Source organism: Zonotrichia leucophrys, chromosome 9 (genome assembly GCF_028769735.1).
Source record: "Zonotrichia leucophrys gambelii isolate GWCS_2022_RI chromosome 9, RI_Zleu_2.0, whole genome shotgun sequence".
NCBI lineage: Eukaryota > Metazoa > Chordata > Aves > Passeriformes > Passerellidae > Zonotrichia > Zonotrichia leucophrys.
Window position 1 is genome coordinate 11,217,990 of NC_088179.1, and position 22,872 is coordinate 11,240,861.

Genomic DNA, 22,872 nt, shown 5'->3' on the forward strand with positions numbered 1-22,872 from the left:
AAACCGATTTTGTCTTTACAAGTATAGAATCACAAAACATACTGAGTTGGAAATAGTATTTTCCAATCTCTGCAGTGGCTTTCAGGATGTTGTCTTGGTTCTCTGAAGTTTATAGTTAATATTTGTATCCTAGGAATTCCCAATCTCTATGAAAACAAAGAATTTCAAAAGCACACATGCAGTGCTCATGTGCCTCTAAAATACAGATCTGAATATTGCTGCATTTGTGTTGTACCCAAACAGACACAGCACTCAGGGTGTTACAGGGCTCACATTTCCTGATGGCTGATAGCGAAATACAGAGGAAGAAAAGAAAGAGACCAGCTCAGCAAGGCACTTGAGTAAGTTGCCAGGTGAAAAAGTTGTGAGCTGCTCTCAGGGCTTAAAGGCAATTAGTTTCCTGGCTGAGGTTATACACAGGGTTCATCAGTTTGGAGATAGCCTTTATGTCCTTACTATTGAGAAGTTTAAGTTTTTAACACAGTAACATGAGTGTTCACTTCCAATGGCCCCTGTTTCCAGTGAGGTTACCAAATATTGCACTTCTCTGTGAAAGTTATCATAGTGATCTCATATTTTTAGTGGAGTGTTTTTTTGGACTGGCTCTGCTGTGTAGCCAGGATTTTTTCCACTGCTTTCAAACTTAGCAAAATGCTCTTCATAGTTCTGTATAAAATGCTAGTTATTACTTTTGAAGCTTGAAAGCTTTAGTAGTATTCCAGATTTCCACCTTGCCTCACATTTTGGCCTTCATTCTGAATATGTAGTCACTACTTTTTTGACAATATATATTACGTTTCATTTTCCAGGCAGTGTTTTATTAGATTAAGTCAGATAGTAGGAATAGCTTCACATTTATGAGTGACTTGCACATTCAGTCAAACACTGTGTGATATTGAGTAGTTTAAATCTCCAGTGTATAAACTGTAAATTACATTAAAGACCTCTCTTAACATTCATTACTCTGTTTAAACAGTCATGCAGAATTACTAGTTGTCAGTAATTTTTTCTTGAATACAAATATGTCATTTATTCTAATGTTGTAACTCTCTTGAGCTGTGTGTCACGAAAAGAGTATCTTAAAATAGGGAAATGGTGAGTGTAATGGACAATTGAGATCTTATTGCCATTCAGCAGAAGCTTCAGGTTTGCTTGCAGCTCATATTGCTAATTTTCCTAAAAGCCAATGATACTTTGGTTGCTGAGCATGATCCCAGATGATAAATGCCCTTCCTGCTGGGACCACTGATTCAGCCTCTTTGGTAGTCTTAGCATAAAAATCTGACCTGTGAAATGTGAAGTATGGCTTGTCTGTCATAAGGATGACTTTCTCTACCAAGTAAAGTAGCCCTTGAAGGCATGGGGCTGGAACAGTGTGAAAAGTATTTGTTGCAGACTTTTTTTATAAACAGAATTTCAGACCCCCGAGGTCTCCATTTATCATTGTACAAATGTGAGAAACCTGGACGTAGGCACAATAGATAAATCAATCAGTAAGCCCCTGTACAGTATGCTGCAGGATGCATTTCAGAGTGGAATATAAGAGCAGAACTGTTGAAGAACTTGTCATTTCCATTTCATGATGCAGTTGTGAAAAACAGCTTTGCATCTTTGTTATGCTGCAGCGCTTTACTGATTTTCAGTATAATCTAAGGAGTGGAATCCAAGAAGCTTGGTAAGCCTGGTGGCACACCTCAGTACTTCAGAGGCTGAAACCAGAAACTGGCTGCTGAATCAGGGTGGTGTTAGCACCTACCCCAAGAGCTTCTTGCTGGGTTGCCACATTTTCACCTCACTCCAGTGTGTGCCTGCTTCTCCTTTCTCTGTTCTCTGCTGTCTCCCAGTACTTGGTGACAGACCCTTCCCTCCTTACCCATTCTCCATCCCTTCTTGCAAGTTGCTGTGCATCTTTTCCCAGCCCGGGCAGCTAAACAAAGGAAAGCATGGAGTTGGAAATTCAATAGTTCTTCTAAGAACTTATCTTGAATAAGTTAATGCTTGAATATTATTTGTTTTAAACCACATGGGGATTAAGGCCCTTTGAAGATCCTTGATTAGAGTTTAGGAAAAAATGAAATGCCAGTTTAAGCTTATGATTTTTTGTAACAGTACACACAACTCCATTGTGTTCCAATTTATGATTAAAATGATTGTTCTAGAGTCACATATAGCCAGAAACTAATTACACTGGAAAAGAATGACTAAAAATTGATTACATTTGTATTTTAGATTTTATTTGTGGCAAAATTAAGACCTATTCATCTTTAGGACTTATCAATAGAGACAGTTTGATTTTTATTTTTCTAGATAAATTTCTTCTTGCTTGGTATCTTTGTCTACTAAGGATGATCTTCCTTAAAAACTCTTGATGTTTTGACTTTCTTAGCAGGAACATCATCATGCATAGTTGAAACTTGTGCTGTGACAAAAGGCACGTGCTCTAACAACAGAACCTGGCTCTGTCCCTGGTTTTGCTCTGCTGTGTGCCAAAGCTATTGTACTAATGCCTTACAGTGTTTGACAGCCAGCTGTATGTATGGCTGAGCAGTTGGTTATCCATTTACTGTCTTTATGCAGAACAGTGAGCATTTTGATACCTGTCTCTTGTGTGGTGTGTGGCTTTTTCCCTCCTCCCTTTTGTTTCTAACCACCACAGTCCTCATTTCTAGCATAACATTGAGTGCCCAGCATAAGAAGAGAGGCAGACAAATTTATCCTTGGAGCAGGCAGTCTGAAGATATAATTGTTTTGCGGAAATATTTGATTAGAAGCAACTTTTCTTAAACACTAAAAAAACAAACATTTTGGTTCTTAAATCAAAGTATATGTTTGGAATTATCTTGCAAAACAAAAACCCTTTTCCCCCATTTAAGCTCTGAGTGTTGCCAAGCTGTAAGGACAAATGCCTTTTGGAATCACTCCTGGCTTTAAGCAGTGGTTGTGCCCATTCAGTGCTGCCATGAAGGTGTTTGTTGCTGATTTCATTCACCTCCATGTCTCCTGCTATCAGTGTTCAGTTTGTGGCAGCCTAGAGAAACCTTCTGTGGACCAGGCTATAAGGTGCATTTAGAAAGAAAATATTTGGCTGGATGTCAGGACAAGTGTATACCATGGGCATGAGGCTTTATCTGTGAAGACTGAGGTGCTGCAAAGCATGTTTTAAGCATTTTCACATCACACACTCCTTGGACAAGGAATCTTCTGCTTTCTCCTTATAAATGTAATAGCTACTGAGTAGTTATGTGTGGATCTTGTCAGGACCAGCTGTAGAAAAGAGCTGTCATCATGTGAGCATGAATGTTAGGAAGCTAGTTCTCTCCATTCCAACTTACTGAAGACTCCAAGCAATATTCCAAGGTCTGTGTACATGTGAGTGGCAGATACAGCCAAGTGCTGAGACAAAACATTACTGCAATGGATTTACAGTGGGCTGGTACTGCCCTATGCCTTTATCCTAAAAACTGATACAGTCATAAAACCTGCATATGGTTGTAAATGCATGGATATGATAGCAAACTCCTTTCCTGGGAGAAGCAGGCAGTTAGTTGCTGAAATCTAAATTTTTTTTTTGATTTTTGTGCTTAGTACGTTTTTTTTCTGACCTCTTGTTTACATAACAGGATCTCTTGCTTCGTTGTTTTCATCTTCTTTCCTGTGATTGACATTACACTGCTCATGCCAATGAATTCTGGGGTTGACCTGCAGTGTGTTGAAGCTGGAGTTTGCATCCTCCTAATCCTAGGTCTCCTTCCTGAATATCTTCCTTGCCTGTAGCCTGGGTGGAGGCTGTGCTGTCCTGTGCTGGCACTGCTGTGTGAGCAGATGATTCATAGTTTTCAGTCAATTCATCATTATTGATGATATAAACTGTGTCTCCATCCTTCAGTTGGTCCTGTATTGAAACAAAGAAAAAGATCTGTGGAAGAGAGGCTCTTGAGAGAGAGTTTTGTTAAAGCTTAAATGAACAAGAACTCTGATGCAATTTCACTTTCATTTGGTTTCATTACATGCTTATTTTCTCAGGTGTTCATTTACCATCTTGTTGATTAAATCCAATAGTTGCTTACCGTGTTCTGCTCTCAAGCAGTGTTGAGAAACATAACCTACCCTTCAGATGTTTTAGATCATTTCAGTGCTTAAACATTGCTGATGGGTAGCCAATACTTTGAGCATCTGGATGAATTATTTAGAATATATCACTCACAGTATTTAGTGGCCATTCATGAAAATGTACCTTGTTGTTTTCTTCACAACTGCAGAAATTGTATAGTGCTTAGCATTAAAAGTAAAAAAGTTTTAGAGGAGGGACTGTACTGAAGGGACTGTACTGAAGTGATCAATCTAAAGCAGCAGAATATAATGAACCAAGCTGGGTACTCACCCCATATGCCCTGGGGCTGGTCAGAATCCTGGCCACAGGGTTGCACCATTCAGGCAATGTCGATGTGAGAGGTGGCCCGGCGTGGGTTAGGAGAGGCTTTAGATATCTGGGAGGTTTGTTAAAGGATATTTGCAATAGCCACACTGGTGGCAACATGCTGCTCTATAACACTAAGAAACTTAATTGTAAAGCACAAAAAAATCATCTAACTAAACAGAAGTATATAAAATACTATCTCTTTATGTCCCCCCACCTCCCCCATTACTGCATACGTTCACCTGTCATCAGTCTTGTTGAATGTTTTTCAGTAACAGGAAAAAAACAACCTGAAAACTCCCCCAAAATCCAAACCATCTGATGCTCAAAACCTGTCTTTAAGGGGTATCAGAATGGCTGAAGGGAATGTCATGGCATACATAATGCAGCAGGAGCTGAAACACAGGAAGTGTACACTAGATTGTCTCCTGATCAAATTGCATAAAAAAAATCACACTTGGAGCAAGACACAGAAGAGTAAACAAGACAATTTAAAATGCCATTTTATCAGCTAATTTATGTCAGAACAGTAGAAAATGTTTTCTTAAATACATATCTTTAGCCTTTTGTAAAATCAATATATTTCTTCAACAGACAAAATGTATTTCATCAAATATTAAATTCCTTTATCACTGGGAGTGGAAGTAAGTTGTTCTCTGCAATACCTGATCTTCAGCATTCAATGCATTTCTTTTCCACTTCATACATCAACTCTTCTCTACATAAAATTATGTAAGTTAGGAACAGGCTTTATGCTATTGTCTCATACCTGCCTTTCCAATCTTTTTTCCAGAAGTGCTTTGTTGAGATAAAAGAAAAACCTGCTCATCTTGAGCAATTACATCATCTGCATGTCTGTCAATAGCAGCTCTCCCATGAGTCCTTCAAGTTGCCTTATCTTCTCTGCCACTTTTACTCACAAAGTAATTTTCAGTGTTCTTTGGGAAGCAGATCTGTCAGCTATTTTTGCTGCTAGGGAAAATTTACTTTATTGATTTGTCGTCCCACTTTCTCTCCCCTGCTCCTTCTCTTGCTTTCTGGCTTGTGCCATCTTCCCCAGTCTTTCTCCTTGCCTCCTTAAACAGGAAAGGAACAAATGTAATAATAGTGATTCAGGTTCTGCAGCAATATTGTAGAAATACTGAGGAAGGAACACTGAGTCTTGTGCCTATCCACACTGGTGCCTCTTTTTCTTTCCTTGTTGGCTGTTTATGGTATCACTGCATTATACACAAAGCACAAATTCTTTGTCCTGAAGAGATGTAAAATATACTTCTGATCTCTGTTAAAAATTGCAAGGCTAAATAATTTTATATGTCCTGTATGTTGCAGACATGGAAATTGTTTTATAATGGTGTTTTTATGTGCACATTTTGCATTTATTTTTAAAAGTTAAGCTGCTTTCCATTTATTTTTTAAATTTAAGTCAGAAGATTGGGTGGTTTTTTCACCCAAGGTCATATACCGAGTTTGTGTGAAAAATTAATTAAGTCTACTTCAGAAAAGATGGTGAGATCTTAATATAAATTCTTATCAGAACCATGATCAAGGTGAGAATCTCATGAGATCTAATTGTGTAGGGAAAGTTTAGATTTGTCTCACTTCTGTTAGAGTAAAATCAAGCCAAACAATCTTTTTCTGATCCATTCCCAATTTGATCTGAGCCCTCCAAACTGCCAGGCTGTTAAGAGCTATTATTAAAAAGCAAAGTATTAAAGCGATTAATTGGAGTTGCTCTGTTTTCAGCACTTCAGAAAAACCTAATTAAAAGGCCAAAAATGGAAATACAAGCCTCGTTCTAGGTTTTTAATCTTTGGAAATATTTGCTTTGTTATTACAAACAACCTGAATTGTTTGAACTGAGTTGTCAGACTGAGTGTAAGAAGTGCAGGCTTGTATAGGAAGTTATATTTGATTGTACTGAGTTCTGTCTGCTCTGTGCTTTCATTCTTTTCCAGAATAAGTAATTGAAGATGAGTATTACTCTACCTTTCTTAATCCAGTGATGTCTGAGCTAGGCCTTACTTGTAAGCAGCCTTATGATTTCCTAATGAGCATTTGTCCCACTCTGTAAAAATGAGTCCTGTTCTGCCCATGCTAGCACAGAGCCTTGACCCCATGGAGCAGGAGGGGCTGTGTGCTGAGGCAGAATCTGCCCAGCCACCACAGCAATCTGCAGTCCTTTGAGCCACTGCTACTTTTAGCATCAACTTTTGTCTGGTGTGTTTCAGTGGCTGGCATTTCTGTATGTGGATATTCTGAAGTTGAGTGATTACTCCATTTTGCAACAGGTTCTCTAAATCCCCTTCATTTTGCATTTGCTCTGACACATTCATTGTGTGCTGTCCGTGCTTCTGCTCTGAAGCCTCTTGAGATGCAGTTTAAAGTGAATGCAATTTTCTTGTGCTTGTTGTGTTGATTCTGTAATAAATTATTTATCTTTGTTCCTTATTTAACTAGTTATTATTCAGCCCACTCAAGGAACTTAAATTGCCCTGGCCTATTTTTCATTGTTTTAATAACCTATGCCATAAATGTTTCCTCTTTATAGTTGACACAGTTGCTTTATAGTATTACAGACATAATCACATCGTTTAGGGCAGCATAAAAGAGGAAGAAAAATCTGTGTGTGCAGTGCTGGCATTTCAAAAGCATATCAGATGTGGGTCCTACAGCATTTTAAGGCTGGCAAGAAGCCTTATCACACTCCAGCTGCTCTGGTTGCATCTCCAGGGAGATGTAATTTAAATAGTGTAATAGAAAAAGGTAGATGTTGCACTAAGGCTGCTTTAAAAATTTGAAAAAACGAAGTGCAAACCTCTTGGCATAACTGGGAAATTACAGTCAGACCAAATTTGTGCCTGCCCCATTCAGGGATGGGAGAAGAGAGCAGGGCAGAGCTGCTTTGCACTGCAGCCCTCCCTGGGCACACAGCCCATGCCAGGGCTGTGCCACAGCGCTGCCTGAATTAAAGAATGACATTAATATTGGAAAGGTGGCGCCTGCTGAGCTCTGAAACTGGATTAAGGGTGCCAGTGTAGGCACGTGCAGAGGATTTTAATCCATATGTAATGCAGGAATGTTACCATGCCCTGCTTTTACAATCAAATACCCATTTTCCCATTGATCTCTGGCTTCCACTCTCAGTTCACATACCCAGAAATGTTTACTCTAGTTTGCCTCATTGCTGTTTGAAACTGCCCAGGCAGTTTCAGTCTTGCCAGGCACAGGTCTTCTCCCTTTCTGTCTCACAGAAACCAGGCTCAATATCTAAATCTGTTTCCTCAGTCCTGGTTCAGCTTCTGTCTATTCTGAATTTGACTGATCTGATGTCCTCTTTACTCGAAGTGCAATGTATTTAAAAATAATCTCATGAAGATTTATCAGGAATCAAACCATGGAATTGTGCCCTTTTTTTTTTTAGCGTTGTCTGAAACAAATATCTATTATTGAAATCTTCCTCCTGTGTAGCTCCTGCTTCACAAAGACACAGGTAACCTAAAAGAACATTTTTAAGTGAGAAGTCCCAGGTAAATCTGAGGAGAAATGCAACTGCCATCAGCCATATTGCAGAATGTTTAGCTTTTCCATCATACAGAAAAACTGAAAGTGTAAAGAGAAGTTGTGACTTAATATTAGGATGAACAATCAGAACTTAAAAATTTCTGTGGCCACGCTTTGTTTAATTGACATGTTCTGTCAGATTTTGAGGATGCTGGTGAAAATCACTATTTTTGATAAAAAAGGATTACCATGTTCAAACAGAGAAAGATATTCTGACAGAAATGTTGTGGCTGTTTAGATTTGGACTTCAGAGTTCACTTTCCTTTTGTTGGAGGAGCAAAAACCTAGCCCAGTCCTAATCCTAGCTCTGCTGTGAAAAATATCAGAGTAAGAGAGAAATAACTTGCTGAGGGGACACCTGCCCCCCAATAAACCAAACACAACCACACAGAAATTCAAACCCAAGCACCCCACCCACCCCCTCAGCAAAGCAGCAGCTGTGGTCCCAGGTGGAAATACATGTGGCAGCTCTGGAAAATCCTGCATTTGGCCCCAAAGGTGGTTTGCCTTTTGCCTCATCATATAATGGGGGCTCTGTAACCGAAGGCAATCCCATCCTCCTCAAAGGAAAATATGCTTGCACTTCATTTACTATTAAAAAGCGCCAAAGTATAGGAATTCTTGTGCTACTAATCCAAATTACATAGAATATTTTTTCAGAGGATGTTTTCCTATATCAGACTGCTATAAGTGCACAATTGTTGCACAAGTTGTTTGGTATTCTGCTGCTAGGTGCTGTATTTCTGCTGCAGGCACGAATCTCTAGAAGTTAATGTCACCACTCCCCAAATTCATCCTTTGTGCATTGTTTTTAAGATTTCTTGAGCTTTGCAGCTTTATGTTTTAGTGTCCTTTTGATGAATATTTTGGAGTCTCAATTTGTAGATTACTTATGAGTTTTTAATACTACTTTTTGTTGTGTTTATGAAGAAATATAATTAAGAAAGGTATGAAAGTAAAGTTGTCTGGAAAAACTTCCAGTTTTTCAGTCTGTTTTCTATAATAAAGAGAAATCACATTTTGCTCTTTGTTAGACTTCAGTTTGTGCGTGGGTTTTATTTAAAGGATGATTTGGTGTAAATTACATATTAGCCTAAAGAGCAAACGTTTCCATTTTGGCAGTGTTTGACTGGGAGCAGGCAAACCATGGAGCTTTTCTCTGGCTGAGCTGTGCACGTGGCTGGCTCCTGCCAGCAGCTGACTGAGGTGGTTGGGGTGCTGCAGAGCCCAGCCTGTGTGCAGGACTGAGCTGGGGAGGCACAGAGACATCCCCAGCTCTGCAGGGCATGTGCAGCAGAGTAAAAATCTGCCCCAGAGCAGGAGAGGAGTTTTAGGGGAGCTGGAGAGAGGATGCTCTACATGCTCTTGTGTACCATGGCCTTTGTAGAGGATGGGGAGTTATCACTATAGAATGGTTGAAAAATTGGCTAATGGTTATTTTGAATGTAATTGCTGGAATAACAGATGTGTGTTTGAAAAACCCGTGAGATCTGTGGTGATTTAACATGTAAAGGTAAATTAATCTGCACTGTGGAGAAAGCTGAGGAGGAATCACTAAATCTGGTATAAATTACTTTTAATTTTGACTTATAGCTGTTACTAGCAAATTCTGTTTTAGTTTTTTGTAACTTTTTAAAATCTTTTCAAGGAGTGGTTAAAAAAAATTAAAGGTCTGCTACTGTTGTAACTTAAAATACTAAACAATTGAGGATAAAAGGAATAATACTGTAGCTCGAAGTCAAATCATCAGGTCTCTTTTTTTTTTAAAGATTCATTCTTTCTGTCTTTGTCTTTCTCATGTCTGAACACAGGGAGAGGAATGAAAATCAGTATTAATCAGATCTGGTTCAATCTGTATTTATGGGAAAGTCTGTCTGACTTAAATTCCAGATCCAGATATAATGTCAGACCCTAAGAATTAACTCTGGCTTTTTTGCAGAATAGGGCTAAAAATTTGCTGCTTTCAACTTTGAAAGTGGAAGCATTGCAGAGATGTGGGCAACATGGAGGAAGTCAGTGGAACTGATCTTAGTCACATCTTTTTATCCAAAAGTAGCTGCAGACTGAGAAGTGGCTTGTTCTCCTATATGTGCTGAGTAAAGTGTCTGGGTATTTGCAGACCACAGTCTCAGCTGATAGCTCCCTGAGGCAGAGCAGAAAATCAAGACATCTTACTCAAGTTATTTGAAGTCTATTATATCCTGAATATAACGCCTCCACGTAAGTAAAAATCAGAGACCTAAATGGAAACCTGCTTATATAACTGATGAGTGGTAATGCAGCTACTCTTGAAAGTGGAAGGATAGAGCATGCAAAGGGTGGAAGAATACTCATATAAGATTAAAAAAGAATATATGAAGAGACAAATTAACATTAGAAGGAAGTTTGGAAAATGCAGGCTACGCGAGGCAGATAAAGAATAGAAGAAAGACTTTCCCTGGCATCAGTTGTATAGTAACAAGAAAATGTTACTTGTCTTTTTTTGTCTTCTTCTGACCAAAAACTAGCAACTGCCCCTCAAAATAGCCTTCCAACCCTCCCCAAACAAAACAAGCACTACCACCCCCACCACAAAAAATCAAAACCCCAAACAAATGAAAAATACCAAAAAACTTACAACCAACTAAACAGCACCACCAGAGATGCACAAGAGTCAGCTACACACAGCGAATAGATGAGGCTGCTGCGCAAATCACATTGGTGTTCAGGATATGCCCAGGACTTTTCTGAAAAATGTATGTGATGTTAAGTTGGCATCATTGGTATCCCCCTATTTTCAGACATCTTTTAGCAGGTTATCAGGCAGACATCTAACCTGCCAGTCTTACTTTTTCATCAGCAAAGAGAAACGGCCAAATCCAAGACTTGATTCCAGCACCGAAAGGAGTCATTCATAATTGGAATGAATTGAGATTAGGATGAGTTTCTTTCCCTTTCTGGACTGTAAACAGTTTAAACAATTCAATTAGATGTAGATGCCCAATAATTAAGTAAGTAAAACTTGGTGAAATGAATCTCACTTCAGAACATGAGGATATAGAATTCCTAAGGCAAAATATAAGAAATCAAACACAATGTTCTCCATACCAAGGAAACCAGGAGTGTATAAAAGACTTCCATTTTCATAATAAGAAAGCACTACATTAAGTACATCTAAAAGAGAAAAACAATGTAAATTCTGTGTAATAAGTATGGCACCAAACCCAGCAAAACTGTAAATGTTTAGCTAGTGAGAACCTGAGTGAACATGGGATTCATAAAAAGAAATTTGACCTCGGAAAATTTAAAAGGATTTCCTGGCATGTTTTAAGGCATAGAAATTTCTCAGGACATTCCAAAACTGCTCTGCCTGTAGCTTGGCAATAGGGTTTATTTTCCTACAGAAGAGGAACTTCTGCATTTGGTACATTTAACATGATTACAGAATGGGAGCTACCATTGGTATGAGTAAGAATAATTATTGCATTAGGAAGGATGAACTCTGTTGTGACCTGGCTGTGCCCAGGCCCTTAAAGCCTTAGGAAGTCTCTGGTGCCAGCTGCCTCAGGTGAGATCACTTTGAAGCTCTTCACTTGAAGTGCAGCTTTTGTATAAAGCACTTGAACCCTGGTGCTGGCAGAGGGAGCTAATTTAGAAGCACAGGAAGTTAGCAGGGCTTTCTGCACTCTGTGTGGAAGATTGCTTCATGAGATTGTCCTTGGCATCACCATCTGGCAGAGAAGTATTCCAGAAAGCAGATGTGTGAAGAATGTGAACTGGCAGTGGTTACACCCCTTGCTAATGACCGTTTAATACCAGTGGCACCACAAATCCAATCATTTGCAGACTGCAGGGAGAATAAACCTTAAAAATTAAATGCAGTGAAGTAGAAGTACAAATTGTTTTTGATCAAGTAAATTGCTTCAGTATCAGAGGAGAAGAGAGAAGGTCTGATTCAAATAAAGTGAAAGCTTTCAGAAACTTTTCATCAATAAATTATGTCAGGTAAAATGAATCTGCACCAAGACAGCTCCTGAGAAGATGCCAGTGGTTGTAGTGTTGTTACCCTGTAAAAGGAGAACATTGGGAGCAGGAGGATGATGGAAGTAGAGGACAACAAGAGAATAATCTGAGCAAGAGTTTCCAAACCAATGGGCAGCATTCTGCTCAAACTAAAATACTGCAGTGAAAGCAAAGCAAGGAAGTGGCTGCTAGAAGTCTGTGAGTACAGCTGGACTAATAGTCTTTCTACAGGCCTCTGGTGATGGAGAGCTAAAGCCAATGCACCAATTATGTTTAAAGTAGAAAAAGAATTATTTGGCATTTTTCAGGAAGTCAGATGAGATATTTAATCAAATACATGAGATATAGCAGCATTATAATAGTTAAAATAGTTCACAGATCTGTGGAGAGGGTTTTTGAGAAATCTCCAGCTTCTGCATTGCCACAAGTCAAAGAATACTCTCAGAGTTTAAAAGGTACAACTTGAAAGGAAAATACAATCCCTTGTGAGAAAAATCCTGTAAAGAACTTCTTTTCTTGCAGAATTTAATAGAAGGACAAGCAACAAACATGGAAGAAGGCTTGGAGGAACAATATCTCCTTTATTCTGATGCTTGCTTGTTTTTTAAAGATAAAAAAAAATAGAAACAAAAGTGACCGTTCACTATATATTTTAGAAAAGAAAATCTGTATAAAGATAATAGAATCTCTCTTTCTTTGTCAGAAGACTGGTATAAAGAATAAAAAATGAGATTGGTGTCATGTTGGAGGGGAACAGTAGATCCAAGGAAAATGAAAATTCTGAGAAAGTCTCCAAAAACTGTTTGGTACAGTGGTGAGGATAGACTGGAGTGCTACTCTCTTAGTCCAGTATGAGTGTACAAACAGAACTTGTGGTCAGGGCTGTGTGTGTCCCCATGGAATGCAAAAGCAGCATCCCAACAGGAGCTGTGCTGGGTGAAGCCCTGGAGTGAGCTGACAGCACCTGCACAACTTAGTGTGCTCATGGAAATGTAGCATTGCTTGTTGTGGGACTGTGAGAAACCAGGCTCGTTCCAGACATGGAAGGAGATTCAAAAGCTGTGTGGCAAGATCAGGACATGGTTAGCATTTTGCAGAAGTGTATTTTACTCAGTAGCATGCTGCACCTCTGGGCACATTGGTAATGACTAAGAAGTGCTGGGACTGGCTTAAAATAAGCAGTCCTTACATCTCCTTGTGCTGAGAGCAGAACAACTTTTGTAAAGTCCTGCTAATACAAGACTTTATTTTAATACATCCTCTGAAAATCTCTACTCCTGTGAGCAGATTGGTCCAAGGGCTGCATTCAGATTCTCCAGCAGATTTTTCCAATGTGTAACCCCTGTAATAGGCACAAGTAGCTGGTTGGGTGAAGTTGGAACTCTCTAATAGGTTTCTGAAGAAAGCACATTAAGAAGGGGAGGGCTCTGTGTTGAAGATGTGAAGACACATTGGCCAGGAATAGGTTTTGCTGTGATCCAAAGAAAGCAGCCTTCTGGCAAGCCAGATCTTTGCTGTTGTAAGGATATTTTAATACAGAAAGACCTGCTAGAAAGCCCTCACAAAATAATGTTCCCTAAGAGATATGGAAATTCTAGTGCAAAGAACAAATGAGGATAATTAATTATGGTTCATATCTAAGAATAAAATAGGTTAGTGATCATGGAAAGAAATATGAGGTATTTATTCTAATATTAGTTTAAAATTCTGAATACATAAACCAGAATACTTTATGAACAGTGCCAGATTAAAATAACAGAACAGAGGATACATATTAAGAGATCAAATTACCTTTTGATCAGCAGTGATCAAATATAAATCAGAAATAGGAAAAGCCAGATCTTCAGCCAGGGTGGCTCATCTCCCTGCTCCTGTCCCTCACTAGTTTGGAGCAGGACAATTGTCATGAGAGGGCCTGAGGTTTCCTGTGAGCCTGTGAATGCTGGGAGTGGGGACAGTGGGATGTGATGGGCAAAGCTGGACAAACGTGGGGCAGGACATGGGTGGGAACAAGACAGATTTCTGCAAGTGTGAAAAGTGACTTCTGTGGTTGGCATCAGTCCCTTGTGTTGATTGCCAGTACACTGCACACACACACACTGGTGCTGCCCTGACACAAATACAGACTGTGATAGAGGTGGGGAAAAGTACAGTACAGCGTGAATGAGCATGAGGTTTTCTCATTCTGTGTTTGATCACAGGGAGGAAGTCACTTGTCAGGGTTTCAGTCATGAGCTGCTCCTAATACAAAAGCCACCAATGTTATGCATGAGCAGGTGTAGCTATTCTAACATGATTTGGTTAAGAAACACATTTATTAAGATCACTGTTTTTCTTTCCCATCTTTGACAAGTCCTGTGCTAACTCCTAATCTAGAGTGGATACCAAAACTTTGAGTTTGCCACTCAGATTTCACTCTTGTAACTTGGTTCCAGACTCTTTCATAGTAGTTCTTGGTCCACTCTCAGGTAAGCTGATTAGTGAGGGATTTGAACTAAATTTCTGCAAGTCATTAGATTATGATTTTTAATATAAATATCTTTGATTTCTCAGTAGGAAATAATTCAGGGTGTAGATGCCAGACACTTAATGAAAAGTCAAAATTTTTCCAAGGGCTTTTTCATTCAGTTGAAAGCTGAGTTTTCAGTTGAAAAAAATTTGTCCATCACATTTAATACAGCTTTGTCTGACTTATGGTAGTAGTCAAGGACAGAGATTTGTAAATATTTTGGATTGAGGATGGCTGTATATGTCTGACCTCAGTACCAAACAAAGTCTTTGAACCACTTTTGAAGGAAAAGGGTAGTTCAAGGACATGGAGTTACATGGAAAATTGGATAAAATGCAATGTGTTTTTAACAAAAGCCAATTGTGTCAGATTATACCAGTATCTGTCTTCGATAAGAACTGTTTGGCTGGACAAGGTTGAAGTAGCAAATCAGGTCTATATGTGTAGTTCTGAGTAAGGCACATAAGGTACCCTGCCTCACGGGATATTACTGTTTGAGAGAGACAAAAGGGAATAATGTGCATTTGAAGACAGATAAGAAATTAATTTCCTGTTTAGCTGGCTTGGGTCATCTTAGAAAGGACCTGTAGGAAGGTAAGGGAGAGCATAAGGGGTGTGCCTCAAGCCCCAGTCTTGGCAACAGAGGATTTTGAATCTGGCGGTGTTGCATGGCTGTCCTTTGCTGTGTTTGTGAATATCAGTTACTATAAAATATGTTATGCCCTCTCTGTATCATTCCCTCCTTGATTTTCTTATTTCTAGTTGTTTTTCTCAGTATCACACTGATTGTCACTTACAGTAAAGCACTCTGACACATGAGAAGTGCCTGAGACGTGCAGGTTTCCTCTCCTGTCACTCTGGGGCACCGAGGCATTGTCCTGTGAACCTTCTCAGGTGAGCAAACTGAAAGGAGCCTGTGACACATGAAGTGGAAGGAATTTAAGATGCAGAAAGGTTTATTAGCAGAGCATTCTTTTGACCTCACAGTTTTGACAAAGAAACACTTAAAACATCATATTGAGAGGCAAGCAGAAGACTTTTTAACCTGAAAGAAAAGATGACAGCAGATTATCTTTTATGGCTGCAGTAACATTGTCTGAATGGTTAAATCAGCCTTCTGTGCTTGTGTAAAGATGAGATGGAACTTAGAACAGACCTATCATCGTTTTGAGATTGTGTGTGTCAGGTTGTTTTATTGGCCTGCATCTCAGCTCTGTCACCGAGGAATCTGAGAGAACTCATTCAGTCTTTGGCCATAACCTGCTGAGCTACATCCACGTCATGTTCTGTGCCTCACTTGAGCAATGCACAGAAAATACTCTGCAGTTTCCTTCAGGAATTGAGACTGGCAGGTCCCAGCTCCCAGGTAGTATCTGTGCCTCTGCTGTATCAACTCATTCTGGTTACTCAATATTGCATGGCTGTACCTGCAGGGTTTGACTTTCAGTTAAGGCATGGTTGATCCCTGTGTGTGTGTGATAACATTATGGGGCAGCCTAGCAAAGGGCAGAAAATTCAAATACACAATACCAGTACTAATAGAAGCCTGATTTTCTTATTGGCAGTGTAATGCTTTATATGAGTTCAAATAGCTAAAAGGTATTTGAACTCATATAAACATTTCCATTTTGAATGTTTTTTCGGTAACCAAGGGATGATTATTTTGGAATACACTTGTGATTCACTTTCTTCGCTCCTCCAGTTCTAAACCTGCCCTACTGATCCTTGTCTTTTAGATGCCAAGGTAAACTGTTGTACATGTGCATTTGTGCTTATACCATGAAAATTAGTGTGAACTTGGAGGAGTTGGGAGGTGATAACAAGGGACAAGGAACAGCATAATTGGATGAATTTTGCAACTGGAAGATTCTGACCCTCTGTTAAGCAAGCTAGATGAAGGGGTTAGGAGAGGAGGCTCATCAGCTTGTCATATTGTACTGACTCCTGATGTTTGGCTGGAGAGTTGGCGGCTGAGCAAAGCCCTCAGTGGACAGGTAGATAAAAAAAGTAGTAGCAAGTGCACTGATCAATCAAACCTGAGCAAAATAGTTTTAAAGGAAAAAATAGCCTTTGTGGATAAACATTGGTTTGTACCATTGTGTACACTGCATGCTGAATGAAAATAGTAGAGATATTTTCCGACTTTTGGAGCTGAAACACTCCAGCAGCTTTAGAAGAGCAAAGCCTTTAGGTGTGCTGCTGTTACTAAGAGTGGGTCCTGCTAAGGGGTTGTTGCCTTATGCCCTAGATTTGAGACTTGGTGATGATTTGTCATTCTTAATCCCAGGGGGTTCATGTACACAGTTTGTCCTCCCTTTTTGTTTCTTCTTTCTTTTCACTCTTTGTCTTTTTCCTTGGCTTTTCTGCTTGACATAACTTTCACAGTAACTCCCACCCCATCATTCCTCTCTTACTCAGGATTAAGAATTGTCCCTCTACTTCTGCATCATCTTAGCACATTATCTACATATTACATTTTCCAGCTAGCACGTTCTTTGTGTTGTCCCTCTCACTTCCACTGAGTTTTCTTAGACAGATGCTTCAGAAAAGCTTTAACTAGTTTGAGTTCCTTAAAGTGTTATAATATTATATTAAAAATATACTATGTAATAGAGAGAAGTATAGAAAGAAATTATCCGTATCTCTGTATGGTGTTATGTCTTGCAGGTTGCTGTCCTGTAGGGTGTGGGAAAACTTTGGTTTTTGTGCAGTGTTGAGCGCAGCAGAGCCTATAGTTTGTTACTGATTGTTCTGAGAACAAAGAGTATAGTAGTAATAATAAAAAAATAAGCTGATGATTTTTCATTAATATCGTGCAGGAGTCTTCTATCATGTTTATACACGCATTCACTGTCATACCTCACCCCAAATGTTAAGCATAAAAAGAGATTTACAATTAAAATGGTGCCTACTCACCATTAAAGACCAAAATTAAAACTAGAAAAAGTAAAAACTCAAACCCTAAGAAATAACTAACAATTTGGGTTTTTTCTGTTTGTTTGTTTTCATTCTGTTTTCTCAGTACCCTTTTACCCAGTGCAGGAGTGATTTCCTCAAAATGAGTTTCTCTTTGACTTTCGGGCATTAATGTGCCCATTTTCTTTCTGCTGCTGAATATTATCTGATCCTGAAGCTGGCTACAGTTGAATTAATGTTGCTGTCAATCACAGCTGCTTTTCTGAGTCTTATTGGGGCTGAAATTGAAAATTCCTTAATGGTGTGGTGTCAGAGCTTAGGTGTTTTCTCACCATGGCCAAATGGTGTTGTTCTCTCCCTCCCTGCCCTCTGCCTGCCCCATTCTGTGCCAGCTGCAGTGGGTGCAGCCTCTGCCAGGCCTTGGGTCAAAGCTGTGCGTTTCCCCTGTGAGGAATGAGGGGTGCAGGGCAGGAAGGAGGTGTCAGCTGAGAGCAGGAGCCTGCCAAGCTCTTCAGCTCTCCTGCCCTGCAGCGACGCCACTGCAAGGTGAGGCTGCTGCAAGGTGAGGCTGCCCTGCCACACGTGAAGGGCGATCCTGACCCAGCCTCTTTGCCTGGGTTTTGCAGGATGCAGCTTCCTTCCCTCTACTGCACAGCTCCCAGGAGGTGTTAGAGTCACATAATGTCCAGATATCTGTCCTCAAACGAACAACTCATAGTAATAATTAATTTGCTAGTAAGACACTATAGCTTTACATTGTGAGCAAAATTTGGTGGGGAAAAAACGAAAAGAAAGCATTAAAGGGTGTTTATAAAAAGTTGTAGTGGGAAATAGTTATAGAAAAGAAACTAAACCAACATGCAATTTTGAAGTATTGAGAAAGAACTCAACACTCTAAACCCACCATTTTCCTTATCTTTATAATGGAGCTGTGTAAAGGCAAGATTAATTTTAATAGTTTTAAGATTTAAACAGTGTTTAGGCATAGCGTAATATTAAGTCTAATTTCTACCCAGCCAAAGCATTGATTTCTGCTCCTTCAGAGAAATCATAAAACAAAGATAAAAGATCCTTTTTGCAGCTTGTTTAATGCCTCTTTTATATTTGGTATAACTGGGTTGTGTCACATACTCTATGGAAAGTTTGGTTTAAATTGTTGAAGCATAGCATAAGCCAAAGCAGACACATGACTTCTGGCACAGGACAGTTTTGGTGTTTATGAAGTCTTGGGAATCTATCAAATGCCCAAGATTCAAAAATTGGAACCAAGGGGAAACAGTTTCTCTCAGACAGTTTTTCAGACTCTTTTATCTCTTTACAGTTCTGAGTAAATATCCTCTGGTTTTGATTCAAAGAGATTAATGTAATGATTCATATGAAACAGTTTGCAAAGTAGATATGAGTTGTTTGGCTTGTTTCAGAAAAAAACTCTTGGAGTCCCATCCACGTTAGAGTTTTTGATGAAGACAAAGCATGCTGATGGGTACTGGAGCACACTGAATCCCATTAGCCCACTTGTATGCGTGCACAGATGAATCTATTCACACCAGGAGCCAGTGCAGAACAGATGTTACCTTTGAAAAATTGATTTGTTCATAGAGTTTATTTATTCTGTTTGTGCTATTAAACTTTGGCATCTCTCCAAAGAACTGCTAGACTGCTCAGACTTTTTGCTGTGTTTTGCTATTTAATTTGTTAGCTTTGGGCACATTTATATTCAGGGCTGTACCTCTGAAACTTTAAATCAGGAAATTCAATCATAAATTAGGTACATTGAGTGTCTAGTGCACTAAAGGTGTCCACTCAAGGTTTTGCCTGACTTTAGGTCAGTTTTAAAATATCTCTATGGAGCCAGTGTGACTTTGAATAAAGACTGGGTGGAAGTTCTCCCCCTGCTTAATGGGGTAATGCTGAGAACAGGGGAAGAGAGACATTTCACAAGAAACATTACAGAGCAGCAGTCACAGAAACCAAACTGCCAAATGAAAATAGCAAGCCCATGCAACACAGTCCTGCAAAGATGGATTGCTTCCCTTTCCCCTTATCCTGTCTAGCCAGTGTGACTGGGCAGGACTTTGTTCTGAAACAGGGCTGCCCTGTGCCACTGCCCAGGCTGCAGACACCTCTTTTAAAAACAGAGAAGGAAGTAACTAATTTTTGCAATCAGCGGTGAACCAAGTGTGGTGGTAGTTACATAATAATGTAACCCTCGTGTAGTTATGATATTATTTTGTTATAATAGGTCAGGGGCTGAAGTTCTATGGTCCTTGTTGATAAACCATTTTCTCAGCAAGCTCCTGAGCCTCTCATTTGTGTAGGTGCTATGTAGTGTGTACAGGAGTTATGGAACTCCATCTGCTGAAGTTCTATAAAGTCTTTATGAAGTATGTTTGTGAAACTGATTCTTTGGGATATTTGGGTGTTGTCACAGTCAGCACTGCATGCCAGACCCTAAAGTCCCTGTGGGACAGCTTTGAGTTCTATTGTAACAAGGCTTAGTCATAAAGAGACTTTAGTGTCCTGATGAGTGAAAATTCTCTGAAGCTACATTAAAATGAGCTGCTTAGAGAGGGTGGGAAGCAAAAGTTCCTCTCCCTGTTTAGCTCTCTGCTCTGGGGGGCACTGACATCAGTGGATCTGCCTTGGGTTTTGAACTAGAGTCTGGTGTTAGATATTCTCTCTGGAAAGCACTGCTGCCTCCCAGAACTCCAGACACCTCTGGCCCAGGGGAACAGAGCACATTCCAAAGCCTTGTTTCACATTTCCTTTGCCTCATCCAGAGTTGCAAGGTGAACCACAGTGAGGGCTCCATGGCATTCGGTGACAGCCTCTGAGGGTCCCATCTGTGATGGTAGTGATAGTGTTATTTACCTATTTAGATGTGAGCCTCAATTTTCCTCATGAAGCAAAGACAGGCTTCAGTGCATTCATCTCTCTGCCTCAGGGACTATTTAATCATTTAGACAAGGTAAAGTTGTTCTATTGTGAGAAACCAAGAGAACTCTGTACCTGAAGGGGTTTTCTAAAAATTGGGATTCAGTCTCTGATGCAAACATGTGGCTCTTTATGCCTTAAATAGCCAGTGGGCTCTGCTGGGATGGGGAAAAGCTACCCTCAAAGGGTCCTGTCCTCTTGTGAGCACATCTGCAGAGTAGCAGCAGTGGCAGCTGGCAGGGGATGCCAGCCTTCAGGCACGCTCCAGGATGGCAGCTGGGTTAAAGGCTTTGCCTGCTGGTGGCAATACAGACATCTGGGCCAGGAATTGACACCACAGAATGCAGGTGCTTCTGAAAACAGTTCACAAATAAAGAGTAGCATGTCTGCCATTTAGATTGATAACCATCACCATTTGTAAAGGCTGGGAAGCTTTTAACTTATTTTTGACACTTTTCCTGGAAATTATATAACTCTGGTATACTGCTTCTCATGCCCTTGTATAATTTTACTTGGGTAGACTGAAAGTGTGTTCTTGAGTCAAAGTTTTGTTCCTTTGAGTTTATCCTATGAATCATGCTATAGCTCTATGAAACAAGCTTACAGCCCTAAATATATCAGGAGCATAATGTATATAAATATTATTTTTGCTCAGCACTGCAACCATTTTAGAGAATTATTTACACAGAGAAGCACAATAATATAAGAAATACGTCATGTGAGATGTCTATGCAAATCAAGTCAGTATATACTAAAAAACAAGAAGTAATTGATGCCCTTGGGTGACAGACTAAAGAGGAAATAGAAAAGTGAGAAATAGCATAATAAATCTAAGTATTATTAGAATTAGGAAATCTGTTTAGGATATCTGCCTGCAAAATGGAAGACTATTTTATGGAATTTTATTTACATTAGTTAGCCAAGAAGGCTATTTACTGTGCAAAAAATGGCATTCTTTAACTTTGCTTTGGTCTTCTGTGTTTTCAAATGCAGCATGGGCCAGTGCTGAGTGCACTGATTTCTGCAGGCTTTGATGCTTATCCAGAAGATTATTGTCAAGTCACGCTAAGGATTTCCTGTACTGAAAAAGCCAGGTGTGTGGGGCATGGTATTTTGTAATAAAGTCGGCCCTTTCCCAAGGTGTTATCTGCTTTTTTCGTTTTGGTATCCAGAGAGACCCATCCTTTGTGTGTTTGAAACTGGATACTATGAAAAGAGGCTGTTGGAGTCAGTAAGAAAGCAAATACATACAGAAAAAAACCCTGTAGCTAAATGAGTATTTTGGGGAAAAAAAAGTAGCCTAACAACTCAGTTTTGCCCACGTGAGGTTGTTCTGCTGTAGGAATATTATTTAGTCATCTCAGTGTCGCTTTAAAACATTTGGCAAGAGGAGTAGTGCTCTGCTAATTAATCAGAAGTAGATGGACCTGTCCTCTCGACACGTTCTGTCTTTAGAAACCTTCCCAGAGCCTTCCTTCGCCAGCCACAGGTCTGCCTGCTCTGCTCAGAGCCTGCTCCCCAGCAGCCAGGACTGGGGAAAGGCAAATCCTGCATGGATCGAGCTGCTGAGGAAAGCAGAGGCAGCCGCTAGCACTGGAGACTTTGAGCGGGAACACACAGAGAAGGGGGAGGGCTGATTTCCTTCCCTGCTCCCTGTGGTCAGGTCAGCATTCTGGTCAGTCACAGATAAAACAAACATCCTGTCTGTAGCTTTTCCCTGCTAGTTTTTTGCCTTTTTCTGGCTTCTGTTCCAGGCACTTTTCTCTTTCCCCATAACTCACTTTTTAAATGCACAGGTAATAGCTTTTTTTTTTTTTGACATTCAGAATTACATTCAAAATTTCTGCATTTAATATACTACATTGTAACTGAGGACTAGTAATGTGTTATACTCTTTTTTTCTTTGTATCTAAATGCACAAATACTTTAAAAATATGTTGACCTTTGTGATTACTAAACCTGAAATTTGTTTTGGATGTTTTTGCATCTTGCTTTTCTCTGTCAGCTGAATATTGTTATGATTGAATTAGGTTTGTGTGTTGCATTTCAAATGTCTTGTATTGTTTTGAGTACATGCTGGCTTTGTGGATTTGTTATAACTTACTCTAGCTATTAGAAACACAAGAACTGATGCCCCAGCTTGATATCTGTCCAAGGAACACCAGGAAACATTCAAGTTTCTACTCTTGAATCAAAACATATTTTTTAGTTGTAACCTGAAATATGTTTACAAATCTCCTTCTTTGCTGAAAGCATATTCTTCGTTGAGAAAAAAATCCTTAGTGTTGTTTGACAGTTACTACAGTATGAGTAAACACAAAGATCTATTTTATTTTCCATTCTAGCTTGGATTTACTACCAGGCATCTGATTTAATAGTAGGGACTTAACAGCTTGTGCATTAGGCAGCATAAAAATTAATCTAGCATTGTGCATTTATGAAATAATTCAATTATATTTGAGACAAATTTTGTCTCTCCTATGAGAAACCCTCAGATGCCTCTACTCAGGACAGAAATTAAATTAGTACA

At 39.5% G+C, this 22,872-nt stretch overlaps 1 protein-coding gene across 1 annotated transcript in view; it reads right to left on the reverse strand.

Annotated features, from left to right (window-relative positions):
* Nucleotides 1–829: 829 nt before the first annotated feature.
* Nucleotides 830–22,872, reverse strand: part of SLC9A9 (solute carrier family 9 member A9) — a 174,725-nt gene continuing 152,682 nt past the window's right edge. The window contains exons 15-16 of the mRNA XM_064721191.1: nucleotides 4,382–4,487; nucleotides 830–3,892 (exon numbers count right to left, since the gene is read on the reverse strand). Coding sequence (XP_064577261.1) covers nucleotides 3,674–3,892; nucleotides 4,382–4,487 — 325 coding nt within the window. The 3' untranslated portion in view covers nucleotides 830–3,673. The remainder of the gene's footprint in view (nucleotides 3,893–4,381; nucleotides 4,488–22,872) is intronic.